This window comes from Aquila chrysaetos, chromosome 9 (assembly GCF_900496995.4).
Source record: "Aquila chrysaetos chrysaetos chromosome 9, bAquChr1.4, whole genome shotgun sequence".
In the NCBI taxonomy this organism is placed as follows: domain Eukaryota; kingdom Metazoa; phylum Chordata; class Aves; order Accipitriformes; family Accipitridae; genus Aquila; species Aquila chrysaetos.
In genome coordinates, this window is record NC_044012.1 from 28,755,294 (window position 1) to 28,769,942 (window position 14,649).

Consider the following 14,649-nt stretch of genomic DNA (forward strand, 5'->3'; position numbering starts at 1 on the left):
CAGAATAGTCTCATTTATTAAAAATTTCAAGCAAATGTATTTTAGGGTTTTTTTGTCTTAACTGCAGTATTCATAATTTGAAAATTACTTGAACATAGAGGTAAAGAATTTCAGGGTTGAGGAAGGAGGGTAAATGACAGTATTATTTCTATTTGTATGCAAGAGTTAGAGATGGATTTCTCAAACATAACTGGTTTTAATTTAGTACTTACTGCCGTAGCTGATACTTAAGATTTAGATACTAGTTATCTCACTGTACCTATTTCTGCATGTAGGTAAGGGGGCTGTTTCTTTTATATTTAATTTTATAATTTATAATTAATATAATTTAATTTTATAATTTAGAATGTGTTGCTAGTCAAGGCTTTGTAGTGACTTATATGTAAATACCATTTATCTAAACTTTAAGCACAGAGGTGTAATCAGACTCATGCTTTTTGATTTAATTCTTACAGAATGAATATATGAAAGATGACTTCTTCATAAAAATTGAGACCTGGCATAAACCAGATCTGGGGACATCAGAGAATGTGAGTTGGGATTTGGATACCAAGCATTAGTAATATTTTCAACATGTAGTCATCCAGATAAAGTATTCTATACCTGGTAGTGGTGGATAATTACTGCATAAAGTCAAAGCCCTACCAGTGATAATGTAAAACAAAGAAAGCATTATTCAAATCCTTCTAACGTGGTCAGCTATCTTACCTAATGAGATGCAAGAACAAGAAAAGTTTTTTATTTTTTGTGTTGAGGCCAATGCAGATGCTTGATTCTCGCTCAAATATTTAAATAGATTTTCAGTAAGTTCTTTTTAATTTCATGTTCTTTTACCTTAGACATGCTAGTGCTACTTAGGCTGACAAGTTTGTTTGAAAACAGGTTTCACAAGGCTATTGGAGTTTATCTGCATACGCTTCTGTAGAGTTATGTATCGAAGCAGCTTCTGCAAATTTTCCAGGCTGGCAATACTCTTGTTTTCCTCTCTAAACAGTTGATTTGGTTCACAGGTCTCTTCAGCAGTTTTTTTACTATAGTGACAAACATATCCATAAACCATTCACAAAGGAACAGTTGTCAGTATATTTTCAGTGCTTGGATGAACTGTAGCAATGGATATGCTACAGAGAAGGACAATATTTCTTGGACAGCTCTGCTTGCTGTAATTGTAAGTTTAGGTATGCCTGACAGACTACAGGTGTGAAGCTGATTACATCTTTAGACCTTTATATACCTTCATATGACACACACTTCATCTGGTCTGTATTAAAGGCAGCCCTATGATTTAGGGAACCTACTAGATTTAGTCAGGTTATTGAAACCTGCCATATTTGCACTTTAGAATTTGTGCAGCTCCTTTCTAGATCAAAAAGCTCATGCAGATTACCAAATGAGTAATGTTTCTAATTAGAGCTTGATTTCATTAGCACTAACGAATGTGATGGAAGAATACAGCTTAATCTTAAATCCAGGTTTCCTGAATGCACAAGAAGTGAAGGCTTTGTGCTGGTTTAAAATTGGTTAGTGAGTGAATTTGAACTGTAACTGTGGAGATTATTCCTTTTTAGAAAGGCAGAGGAAGAAAGGATAGGTTTTGAGAACACTGCCTTTATGAAGGCCAGAAAAAATCCATGGCACGCGTACGTACTGCATAATGTACATCGCTGTGTAAGGTGACAGCATGGAAATCATTCCTTTTTCTCTTTTTGCAGGTGCACAATTTAGATCCAAACACATGGAAGACTGTTGAAATTGTCCATATTGACATTGCAGATAGAACTCAAGTAGAACCAGGAGTAAGTAAATGCTCTGCTATTGGGATATGGATGTAGCATGCAGCTAATTCTATTGATGCTTTGTGTTAATTGTGAATAAACTAAAATGGTATGGCATTTACCCAACAGATAAATGAAAATTGTCTTGAATAGAATCATTCATTCCGAACTTCCACACTTAGTAAATGCATTTACAACTCCCGTCTACTGAATTTGACTTCTAGTTGCACAACTTAGACATGAAGGGCAACAGGCTTTTGGCACAAGTGTAGTTTTTGCTTTTAATTGTAGATAAAGTAATTGATTTGGTCAAGCAAGCATTTATGTGCTCACCGTGGTGCGTGAGACCAAGTGCAAGAATCTATCCCAGCTGTCCTGCATGACAGAGCACAGTGTCTCCACCAAGCTACTCCTGTGCTTCTGCTGCTACTTCTTGGTTACAAATTCTTTAAATTAAATTCTGTCCCTCCACACATCCTTCACTCTGGGGTTATGGCAATCTCAAGAGGATCAATCAGGTTTTGCCATTGAAATCTAGACCTGGTTTTTTTGTTTTTAAACTTTGTTCATCAGAGTAGTTCTCAAGACATGAACTGCTCATCTCTTCCAAAAGCTGTGGGATTACTTTTTCTGTTTCATCTTTAGTGGTTGACAAACATAAGTGTCCTGGATACACCCAGAAGTCTATGCATAGGAGTCTGTGGTCTTTTCCCTGAGAACTTTAAGCTTAGTATCTTGATATAAGAAGCAAAAATTTAGAAGGACAGATTTTATTAGTAAGACTATGTGGTTACTCACTGAATTTGTACACAGAGCATGGGTGTAAACTTGGAAGGAGTGTCTTCACCAGGATTGTGTGGAGTCTTATCTTGCTTACATGTGTGATGAAAGTAGGCAGCGAGATGAAGAAGTAAGTTTAGCAAAGTTTAGTGCTGGGCATGCACACTTTCAACTTGCCTTTTCAATAGGTCTTTGCACAGAAAAGACAGTACTATCCTGAATGTGATTGTATCAAATTCTACTGAAATAAATACATGAAAGGGTTTCTAGTTAAGCTTTATCTGCCATGTTGAGATTTTGCTGACAGGACAACACTTAATATTTGTAATAGTTCCCATTCTTTTCCCCTGTATTGTCAGTTTTTTGTTAACCAGCTTGTTGTCATATGTTTGGGTTGGAAGGGACCTTCAGAGATCATCTAGTCCAATCCCTTTGCCATGGGTAGGGATATCTTTCACTACATGAGGTTGCTCAAAGGCCCATCCAACTTGACCTTGAACACTTCCAGGGATAGGGCATCCACAACAAATCTAGGCAACTTGTTCCAGTGCCTCACTACCATCACCATAAAAAAAAATTCTTGCTTATGTCCAATCTAAATCTACCCTCTCAGTTTAAAACTGTTGCTCTTGTACTGTCACTACAGGCCTTGGTAAAGTCTTTCTCTATCTTTCTTATAAGCCCCCTTTATATATTGAAAGGCTGCAGTGAGATCTTCCTGGAACCTTCATGTCTCCAGGCTGAACAACCCCAACTCTCTCAGCCTTTCTGCACAGCAGTGGTGTTCCAGCCCTCAGATTTTCATGGCCCTCCTCTGGACCCACTCTAACAGGTCCGTCCGTGTCTGTCTTGTGCTGGGGACCCCAGAGCTGGATGCAGTACTGCAGGTGGGGTCTCACCAGAGCGGAGCAGAGGGGCAGAACGCCCTCCCTCGACCTGCTGGCCACGCTGCTTTTGGTGCAGCCCAGGATATGGTTGGCTTTCTGGGCTGTGAGCGCATGTTGCTGGCTCATGTCCAATTTTTCATAGTGTGTATGATTAATCTGCGGAAGAAGGTAGGACGTTGATTTTAGATGCTACTTTATGCAACTTTAGAGGGCAGCTTCACTGTACTTATTTATGTGCCCTCCTTACTTCCTTGTTTTTACTGCTGTTGCTTTCTACACATCTGGGCTTGTCTGGTTTGTTTAATTCTAGCAGCTGGACTGTTCTATGTCTAATCATTAATTTTGGGTAGTAGGAAAATGGTATGCACTAATATTGACAGCAATTTGTGTTCACACAATAAATTTTATTATCTCGATTTTGTGCAAGGAGACTTTCTTTATACTATTTAATTGTTACTTTCTGAAAATAAATACTTGGATATCCGGCATTGTGGGGAGAGGATCCCTTTGCAGGAAAGTAGAGGAAGGAGGGGAAAGGCTGTGGTGTGTGAAGGGGAAAGGTTTCGCTTCATAAATTTCCATTTGCATTACCAACATAGGTGTATAACCTGCACTGTTGCTTAACTAATGTTTAACAGATAATCTGTGGATTTACATGTGTGAAAATACATTGTTTGGAGAAGCTCCCTGTAAACCAAATTAAATGTGTCTTGCCTATTTTAATGCAGCGAGGAAGCGTTTTGCTGCCCCTTGTTCTTTCAGACATTCCATATGACCTTAGAGCTGACCTGGCAGGTAAATGTATGTTGTGCATTCCCTATTCCGTGCCTGGAATTGTGGCAGACAACTACAATGCTGTCATCTGTCAGAGTGCTTGCTTGACCACAGTATGTGTAAACAAAGAGTTGTGCTTATTACTGTGTGTTGAACTTAAGTATTTATTCTGTTTGAAGTACTCTTAGTGAGCAGCACTGCTCATGCTGTATGCCCTCTTGCACTATTGGATTACATGGCCTGCCTTTGATATTGCCAGTTTCCTTTGTACTGAAGACTGACAGATGGTGGTATGCTAAAACAAGTTATATTTTTGGCTCGGGACAAAGATCCATCTAACCCAGTATCCTGTTAGTGGCCAGTAGCAGATACTTGTGGAAGGATAAGAAACTTGGGAAGTATATCCTAGAAGCTGGGAGATGCATATCTCTGAAAGATCAATCTATATTTAAAGGACTTCCAGAGCTACTGGTTGTATCTGGCCTGTTGTGTTTATTAGCCACTTATATGCCCATGAGCGCATCTAATCCATTTTTAACCCATTTATACTTTTGATCTTTATGACATCATGAATACTGTAAGTACTAGATGGTATGGAGATATTTTCTTTTTGCCTGACTAATAATTTAATTAATTTGTTGGGGGTGGTGATGTTTCCTGTTTATATTTTCTGTATAATTTATCTTACAGATTTTGATCATATTTTCTTTTTCTTCCCCTACCTCCTCTTTAGCATATCTTTCCAAGCTGAGGGTCCTTATCTTTAAGTCCATCTCCATGTAGAAGCCATTTCATGTGTGGAAGTCGTTGGAACTATTTTCAGTGCATTATCCTCTTTTTTCCTTTTTTTTCTTTTGTATATTTGACCTACAGAGTATCAAAACTATGAGTGCAGAGTGGTTTAATCCAGAGTCTTAAGTCTCTTCTGATGTTTCTACATTCTCTTTCTTTTTTGGTAACTTCTAACACCATTTGCGCTTTTAGCAAATATTTCAAGAAAATATTTTCAAATTCAAACTCACAGTGTAGCCCGTTGTTGTGTAGGAATACCTGGGACTAATTTTCACCATGTGATTCAAATTTTCAATTCCATTTCATCTCCCAGAAATTCAGTTTTGCGAAGTCCTGACTTCATTAAATAAAAGCTGACATTGTACTCAAACTCTTATGCAAACTTTGATAACTCTGGTTATCTGTAGGCTGACACCCTTTCCACTCTACTTGTTTGCCCCCTTTCCTAGACAGTTAAGGATTAGTTAGCAGAAATTCTTTGGGACCCACTCTTCTGTTATGAAAATTTGCAGTTTCTGGCCTTTGATTTCTCTCTCGTTACTGCTTATGACTCCATGAGAGAGACTTTCCATTTATGCTAATATGTTTATGAATGTTAGGTAATGGAACTCGAGGAATTTTTTTGGGAAGTTTGGCTACATCATAGTAACAAAATTGCCGTGATCTACATGCTTACTTTATGCCTTCGGAGAAGGCTGCTTGTTTTGGAAAGTATATGTCCCCTGTGAAAGCATTAGCTGTTCTCCATGTATTCTATTTGTCCAGAGGTTCTTTTCCTACAGTTTCTTTGTCTTTGTTCAGTGATATTAGAGCAGCCATTAGTTCACTCTGTTGGGTAGTTTCTGAAATCATGTGCATTGTATGGCTTCTTTTTTTGTTGTTATGATGCTTGTTGTTCGGGAATTACATTTCTAAGTGGCTGGGTGTGGGGTTTTTTTTTGGTATGCTCATTTTTTTTAGGGAAAAGGAATAGTCAGTGTTTCCAAAGGAAACACGTTTTTGCACGTGTTTATTTGCAGGTTTATTTTCTCAGTCATAGTTTTGCCTGGAAAAGCAACTCAAATGTACTGTCTTGGATAACAGTATGACTGAAAGAATGGAACTATGGTTATAAGATCCAGCTATTTTGATAAAAGTTTTCATATATTCAAGATTTATCCTTTTGTTCAGTGAATGAACCTTGTCCAGCCCATTGTAGTGTAGCAGTTACTTTAGTTTCAGAGCTATAATCAGCATAAATATAAAAATAGTAAATTTCTTTTAAGATACTAATGGCATGCATATGCTAACTCATGCTCGTTTAAGTATGTATAGAAATAATTTGGCCGACATCTGTGGCTTTCTTTAGATATAAAATTAACCCTGCCCTCTCTTAATCATCTCCAGCATACAATCTATGTAGCTTTATGTGATTTGTATATAAAAATCACTTCCCAGGAGAGTAAGACTTTTTATAAAGAGTAAGCAGAAGTGAACACTCAATTAACATCAGAAGAGGCTACATTTTTTGAAACGATTTGTAAGAGAGTGTAGTGAAAACAAACAAATTGAAATCAGGTTTATAGCTATTTTTGTACAATGAAGAAATTAAATGTCTTGTTCTAGGTTGTAGTGGATCTTCATTATATTACTTGAAACAAAGTTCTAAAAATACAATTTTATACAAATCAGTCAAATTACTTACTGTGTGCCTTGAGATATCCCTTGTTCTACAGTTTGAAGAAATATAATGGAGTATAGGAAATGCTCTTCTTTTGTACTCTGTAAAAGAGTGTTAAAAGATTCTTGAGTGCAAGAGCTGTTTTCCTGATAGATGGATCTCTCCCATTTCGGACTTAAAGTCCATATTATTAGCCCAGAAGCTTAGTATTATCATGCGTTTATCTAAGTCATAAAGTTGACTCTGTGTATTAGCAAAAGGATCAGAATATACCTCTTAGTTTCTTTTAAAAATCAAGAAAATTTATTTTTGAAGAAGCATGGGAAAGCCCTATCAACTTAAATGGGATTTTGTTGGACTTCAGTTCTGCGGGGCTGTTTCATTTTGATGTCCAGCTGAGGCAGGTATGTGAATATGGGCTGCTACTGGTGCTCAGCTGGTGGATGATAACTAGATGACTTTGGATCATGCGGTCATGTCTTTATTCAGCAGTTGTTTCTCAAGTCTTGTGAAGCTCCACTGTCAAACTGCCTTAGGTGTTTACAGTTGAGCCTACAAAATTACTGTGTTTTGAAGAATGCTACAATGGCTACGGGAATGGAGCGGTCAGTCTTTTTATTTAGCTGCTGCTAAAGAAAGCCCATTGACTTGCAATACTTGGGATTGTGGATCCTGTATTGTCCTTGACTTGTTTAAAAATACATTAGTGATCAGGATTCAAGCATCAAAAATGACAGTCTGGTGCTCGGAGCACTCCCTGAAAGTGACCCTATAGATGTGTCCCTGGTCACTAGGGCTCTTTGAGATGCCAGTATTCAGAGATATGTGGAAAACAGACTGACTGCTACAGACCTGACTTTTCACCTGGAAGTGTGTTTTCCTTGGGCATTTGTATTTTCAAAAAAAGCTTGTCTGAATTACTGAGTTTGAATAGATGAACTGTTCAACCTCCATCAGTACTTCTTTAGAATAAAGATGCAAATGATTAAGTGTTTGCCCAGGGGATTGTTAGATGGCCTTGTTACTTTCTGCCAATCTTCAGCCTGCTTACAGAAACAGCCTTTCTTCATATTGTGATGTTATTTACTGGTTTAGAAAATAGAATAACTTGTACACGCGCTGAATTTTGCTTAATTCCTTCAGTAGCCTGTGGCTTGCTCTTTTAAGTATGTATCTTAAACTGCGTGTCCCATGGAACAACCTATGTATGTACAAATAGGACTTATTTCTAGTTTACTAGTGTTTTTCTCCCCTCTTTCTCTTTTCTGTCCCCTCAGGCTTTTTTTCATACTGTCCTGGGTGCTTATAAATCTTCGTATCTTCCAGACTGTCTTATAAAACAGTCTCTTTCATGGAGACCTTTAACTTTTAGTACATAGGACAACACTGCAGTGTACGTCTGTGCTAATTTAACAAGGTTGATTTTATTTTTCGTTTGAACCTTGGCAATCTTTCAAAGGTGATTTCAGGGAACTGTTCACCTGGTAGCTGTCCTGTAGCTACAGGACTCTTCAGGAGATGGGAATGACTGTTAAGACATTTGTTATTAAAAGCCATTTAGCTAAACCTACCCAAAATACGTGAACGCTTTTCTTGCATATCAGTTCAGTGTACAGTAGTGCTGGTCATTGTTTCAGTTATGAGACATGGAAATCATGCACTGAGTTGGGAATATGACATACTTTGATCAAACTGATTTTGATCTTTTATTGTGCTGTGAAAGAGTCTTCAGAGCTATGGATCATACTGGAGAAAAGAGCTAGTATGCGTTTCCTTCCGCAGTCATCTTTATGTGTGTTTTCTCCTAAATAACACTGATAGTATGTATGTTCTCCTGTTTAAAAAGCTAATGCAATATTGAGTTGAAAAGCCAGAAATTGTGTCCACCTGCCTAGTTAGTCTTATGCCACTCGCTGTTCGGGAAGGTTTTTTCATGAATTTGCACATAAGACATCAGACTTGTATCATTTTTATGTTAGGTTCTAAAAGTTTTCTTAAAATCATTCTGTCCTGTAGGTATGCTTTGAGTTTTATACTACTTGATAGAGTGAACTATGAGCTATCAGGAGTTCCGTGACTACTTCTAGCAGGTCTTATAAATGAGAATGAGAATTGTAAAGAAACACCCGGATTCTGAGTTTGTTGCAATTATTACTTTATTGTATGTGGTTCACAGTCTCTCCAAATAATTTGTAACAGTTTGTTGCATTCATGCATATTATTTTGAGATTTTGAGCAGAAACTGCCTATGAAATGATATTTGTGTATTTCTTTGAAATGGTTTTTAGCTCCTTTATATTGTTATGCTGCTGCATAACGATGTTTTGCCTGTCTAGCTTTCAAGAGGGCTTCAGGGTTTTTTAGCTGTAATACTTGTTCCAACAGCCACCTGTTTTTCTTTCTAAGAAGGACTTGTTGCTGTCAGGAGTTGAGCTCTTGCTGCACAGATATTTTCCTTAAACTCTGCAAAGAACTGTTGTTTATTTGTACTTTGTCTCTAGTCCAGTTTTCTTCCTTGCATGCTGGTAGGGTTTGTGTGTTGGGAAGAGTTCCTACAATGCTCTCTTGTCCATCTAGACTTCAATCTAGACAGGGGTTTTTTTCTGTCCTTAGCAGGATTTGGGTTAACTGAGTCCTGAAAGGTCCTGGTTCAAAGCTTCTGTATGTGGTCTCTGGCATAGAAAACTTTACCAATCTTCGAAGCTGATTTTGTCCTGGGTCTTACAAGCTAGTATAAAGGTACAGTCTAGTTACAAGTAATGTCACCTAGTCAAAATATGTGCACTTCATAATCTTACACAGAGTGATTTGTCTAGTCTCCTGTGGATTTTTCTTTCTGGCATTGACATTTTCAGACTGGACCACAACAGTGTGCTTTTTCCAGTAGTGATCAGCACTGGGTGTTAAGGAAGGTAAAAACCTCCACTCTGCTGCTTACTCCCCCTGCTTCACACGTGGAACGGGTGTAGGAAGGGCTAGTTAGGTAGCAATTACATTCATTGTTTTCTAACTGGAACCAAAGGCAAATAATATAAACATAACAATTACCATATATAAATAATATTTCTATAATATCATGTAAAATAATAAGTATATGACTAATAAAATGTAAATAATATAATAAATTATAATATTATTATAATAATATAATTATATAATAATTATAATAATAAATAATATTATAAACAAATTCACCATCCCTGCAATACTATATTATTATTACTATTATTATCTTTCCACTTAGGGAAAAGCTGTTCTGCTTTCTACCTTTTTATGCATTTTGGTGCCTCCACATGTTAGTGCAGCCCAGATTGTTTCATGGGTCAGAAAATTGTTCAAAATAGTCTAATTCCCTGTACTGCCTTTCTTAAAAGTATAACATTGACTAATAAATTATGGTTTATTTTTCTGTTTTAATTGTAAGGGTTGCACTTAATTTGAGATGGTTGTTGTTAAAATGAAGTGGTTCGCTACGTTCTCTATATTGGCGCTTTCCATGGTAAATCCAGTGCTGATGAGCTGTGTTGTCTGGTGTAATCTTTCTCTTTGACAGTTATGTAGAGAAATCTCTGCAGAGTGTGCCATTGTAAAGAAACAGTCCAAATTACTTCCTACTCTTCATGAGGATGCACTACTGTAGCTTTAGTAAGGAGGGAAAACTGCAGCTTATCTGTCCTTCTAGTGAACAGTTTGGAGAAAAAGTTTTATGGCCTAGAAACATGTCACTGTTGCAGCACAAACACATGGGCTCAGCCAAGCACTGCCTATCAGAAGGGAGTTCATGTTCCTTCAGCAAAAAATTTTCAAAAAATCCCTCCCTTCTAAAAGATGCTTGTGCTTTCTTTCTTTCTTGGTCATTATTGACCACTGATGGCAGTATTCTGCCTGTATTTGTGTTGAAAGTCGTTTAAAATTTTTGTTTTGGATTGCTGACAATTTTATATGGTTATGGTTTTCAGCTTCTCCTAGTTCCAGTCCCTACCTACATATATTCCCTCTCTGGTTTTACAGATTTCCATATTTTATCCCTCTCAGTCATGTCTTTTCCAGGCTGAAGATTCATGGTCTACTTTCTTTGTTATTTGAATGGAATTGGTTCTGTAATTAATCATTCTTGCTGTCTTCTGTATCTCTTCCATTTCTAATGTATTCTTCTAGAGAAGAGGGTAGCAAAAATTAATGTAATATTCAAAATACAGATGTACCACAGAATTTTAGTGTCATAAGATATTTTGTGTTATATGTTCTCTCCGGGTTTTCTAATATTCCAGTATATTACATACATTGGGCTCATTTTGGTATTGTCCTTCTATTGCTTTTAAGTTTGGTCTGTTGTGCTCTGTAGTGATCCATGGAAGCGCGACAGCAATCTCTTTATAATTATTGCACTTTAATCTTTTTTCCCTCTGAAGAAAGCACAGAGATATTCTAACTATGAGAACATCCTAAATGTGATGATGTCATACAATGCTGCGAGACTGTGCTTACAGCTGGGACAGCAGGCCAGGCAGCTTCCTCTGGGTATTGCTAGTGCAAATGAAGTATATGGTATGGATATCCATATGCCCTACGCCACTATGGTATGAGCTCTACATTGGCAGGGTATTCAGACAATCAAAGTAAGAAATTCAGGGTAATCTCAATGCAGTACCTGATTTTATTTACAAAACTGGCACTAAAATATGGAAACTCTTGTATTTTGTGGTTCTGTTTAGCACATCGCTACCCCAAAACAGTAGCAATACTCGTGCCAGGAATTAGTTATCTAGAACAAAATCTTTATTGGAAAATTGTTTATCCATTGCTATAGCTTTATCCTTTTCTCAGTGTCTTCCATCCAGTGTTTGAGTGAAATTGTTAAAAGGCAGTCATAATCAGTAATTTAAAACATAAATATATTTCTGTGAAAATATTCTGCTGTAGTATTTACATATATTTCTTAAAGGTGATTTGCTTGTAAAGAAAATGTCTTTTTTTTTTCCACCCAAGGATTGAAGGAAAAAAAAAAGGCGTATCACATTCAGCCTCCAGAATATGCAGGACCTGAGGATTCGAGTAGGTTGCAGCTGTCTTCACCCACAGTAGCTGGAAATAAGTAATGGAGATGAGAAGTCTACAGCTGGTGGCAAGCACTGTAAATTGTGTGCCCTCTGCTTGCCTCCCCCATTGGTTTCCTGGAGGAGATAGACTGCAAGCAAAGCCAGCAGGCTGTCTTGCTCAGTGCTATTGCTCACATGCGGCAGTAATTGAGAGTTAGGGCTGTATACTGCATGCTGAAGCTATCATACATGAAGGAATATGTTTGCTCTTTTTGATGTCTGTAAAAAGGACATGTGCTTTATTCCAGTAAAATCATAAATAAGTGGGTTTTTACTAAAATTCAGTTGACAAATATTGCTATTAGTCTTTCTGCAATTATAATAACTTGAGTGGACTTACATTTAAGTGTTGTTGAATTTACATGTTAATGTACTGTGCTTATGCTGATTCCTCAAATTGTCCCTGTGAGGTAAATAAAGTATTATCTTAGCATCTGTGGGAGCACCCTGCTAAAGTTGGCTGGCTATTATGTGGGTTCTTTAAATAAACATATTGTTTCAGTTTAGCAGGAAGAATAGAGGAAAATACTATTTTGTGGAAGTTCATAAAACATACTGATTAGCAATATGATTGAATGTCGTGACTTGCTTAGATGTTTCTAGGAAATACTTGCTCAATTCTTAAAGTATATATTTGAACGCTTAATATGGAAGTTTATCTGAATAACTAGTTAATGGTTTATAGATATGTTAATTACAGAATGGCTGAAGGTTTCTTCAGCCTATTTTAATACATAGTGTAAGTAGGTACAATAAAAGAACTGGGAACAATGAGAAGAAATTGGGGAGAAGAAAGTATCAGAGAATAACAGCTGATTTTTCTGTAAGTGAAATCAGATTCCTCTGAGAGGACCTCCTGGATTTTCCAGTTCCATCTAGCTTGCAAAAAGTGCATTGTAAATGTCAAAATGGTTATGAAAGCATTAATAACTAATTTGTGTAGCCTTGCCTGTGGATTTGGAATTTCAGTCTAGAAGTAGCCTTTGTTCCTCTGTGCCAATGGAATAATCTAGATTTGAAAACTGGCATGTTACATGTCATATTCAGTACTTCTGACAGCTGAAACAATTAATTCATGTAATAGTTCCTCCACTGTATATGCAGTAGGACCATCTGTTGAATTCAGGTTACATGAGTTAAACATGAAAAACAGAAATGGAGCTGTTTTGGGAGGGCTGAGGAAACTTGGTTGGAATTCTTTTGTGTAGATTGTTTTTCCCAGGTTCATTTGGGATTTTCCTAGTGAATAAATATGGGGAATAAATATGAAATCCCTTCAGAAGAATGGGAGTGGGAAATACTTTTGCACAGTTTTCATTAGTCAGTAATTCACAGGGTACAACTGAGGCCAAGAATAAAAGTGGAGAGGAATACCCAATTATATGATCCTCTATAAAGGAAGAGTTTATATCCTTTACAGAAAAAAAACCCACAGAATAGGGAAGACCAAACTGTTCACTGCTTGGAGTGATAGCTCTGTCTTGGATTATTTGCATCCTTCCATGAAGCGTCTGTTACTGGCCACTAAGAATATTAGATTAGAGTGGTCTTCTGTATAACTCCATCTGACAATTCCTGCTCGATAATGTTACAGTGTTTGGGTTTATTTTACACGTGCTTATGTTCATGCTTTTGTCTACAAGAACCTTGTAACGCTCTTGTCTAGGGAAACCAGTTCTCCAAAATACACTACTTCTGCAGCAGAGATGTAATTAGGTGATTTAGTATGTCTCAGAAGAAACATCGATATTTCAGTTTTAATATTCAAAGAGCCATTTTTTAAATGTATGTCTATCTTGCTGCTGATAGTATTTAATTTTTAATGTAGGGGAATGCATTAGAAAGGTAAAGGTTTAGTTTTAATTCACTTTAGAAGCAGTTTACAAATGTGATTCCTTGTGACCTCTCTCTGATGCAGGACTGGGGGGAAATGCCAGTAGCTACTTTTCTGGTGGTATTTCTTTTACTCCATGTTCTGCAAATTTTGTCCTCATTGAAATCTGTTTTTAAAAGGAGTTTTTTTAAACTCTGCTAAACTTTCTTGGGCTTTTCTGTAGCACCCACCAAGCATTTATTCTACTTTAAAGCAACTTAAACTTTTACAGTTCTCCTTGGTTGCTCGAGTGTAATGGTATTCTTAGGTTGATGTTTTTCATACATTGTTGAAGCCTTATGTGTTCTCAGTTACTGAGGTCAGTGTTTTTAATCCTTTCCTAATTTCCAAAGTAGCATCTTTATCAAATAATAATTTTCATACCCCTCATCAGTAAAATTAAGTAAATCTGTATGTTGGAAGCATTTGTCATTTTCAACTCTATTATAGATACTAGCTTTTTTCCCTGCTGTATATGACTTGGTAAGCAGTGATGTCCATTGTAAAGCGGTGCCACTCAGACTGCTGCCTTGTGCCCTCTCTGTACTTAGCCTGGTGATATCTCACAGACTTGAGATTACGCAGTTTCTAATTTTGCAAGTTAGCTCACTTATGCTGCCCTCCCTTTTTGTTCTGTGGAACAGAGCAAAAAGAGGTCCCCTTTTTGGACATATGTTGCAGCTTGGAAAATGTTAGCACACTAGTTTCTGTATTATTGCTTTCTCTTCCTCTCAAAAGTTTACAGAACAGGTAGGATAGTGTTTGTCACACAGTGCACAGCACAAGAAAATTCTGACCTAGAAGGCAGTCCTGGCATGCTATTGTAGTATAAACATAATGAGCACCACTGGTGATATGCAGTGAATGAGCGGGTGTGATGGAGTATTCAATACAAACTTAAGTCAGCCTAACAAATGTGCTTCACCTGTCCTGCTCCAGACCACTCAGGAGAATCAATTTGGTAGTCTTGAACAGAAGCTTAATACAGTGGGATATTGAATCTGGTTTG

The 14,649-nt window shown here is 37.1% G+C and overlaps 1 protein-coding gene across 2 annotated transcripts in view; it reads left to right on the forward strand.

The window, feature by feature from the left end:
* The window catches only part of PITPNB (phosphatidylinositol transfer protein beta), a 36,150-nt gene that overhangs the window by 8,122 nt on the left and 13,379 nt on the right, over positions 1 to 14,649 (forward strand). For both annotated transcript variants that reach the window (XM_030026030.2, XM_030026029.2), the window contains exons 6-7: positions 456 to 530; positions 1,713 to 1,796. In XM_030026030.2, the coding sequence (XP_029881890.1) occupies positions 456 to 530; positions 1,713 to 1,796 (159 nt within the window). The remainder of the gene's footprint in view (positions 1 to 455; positions 531 to 1,712; positions 1,797 to 14,649) is intronic.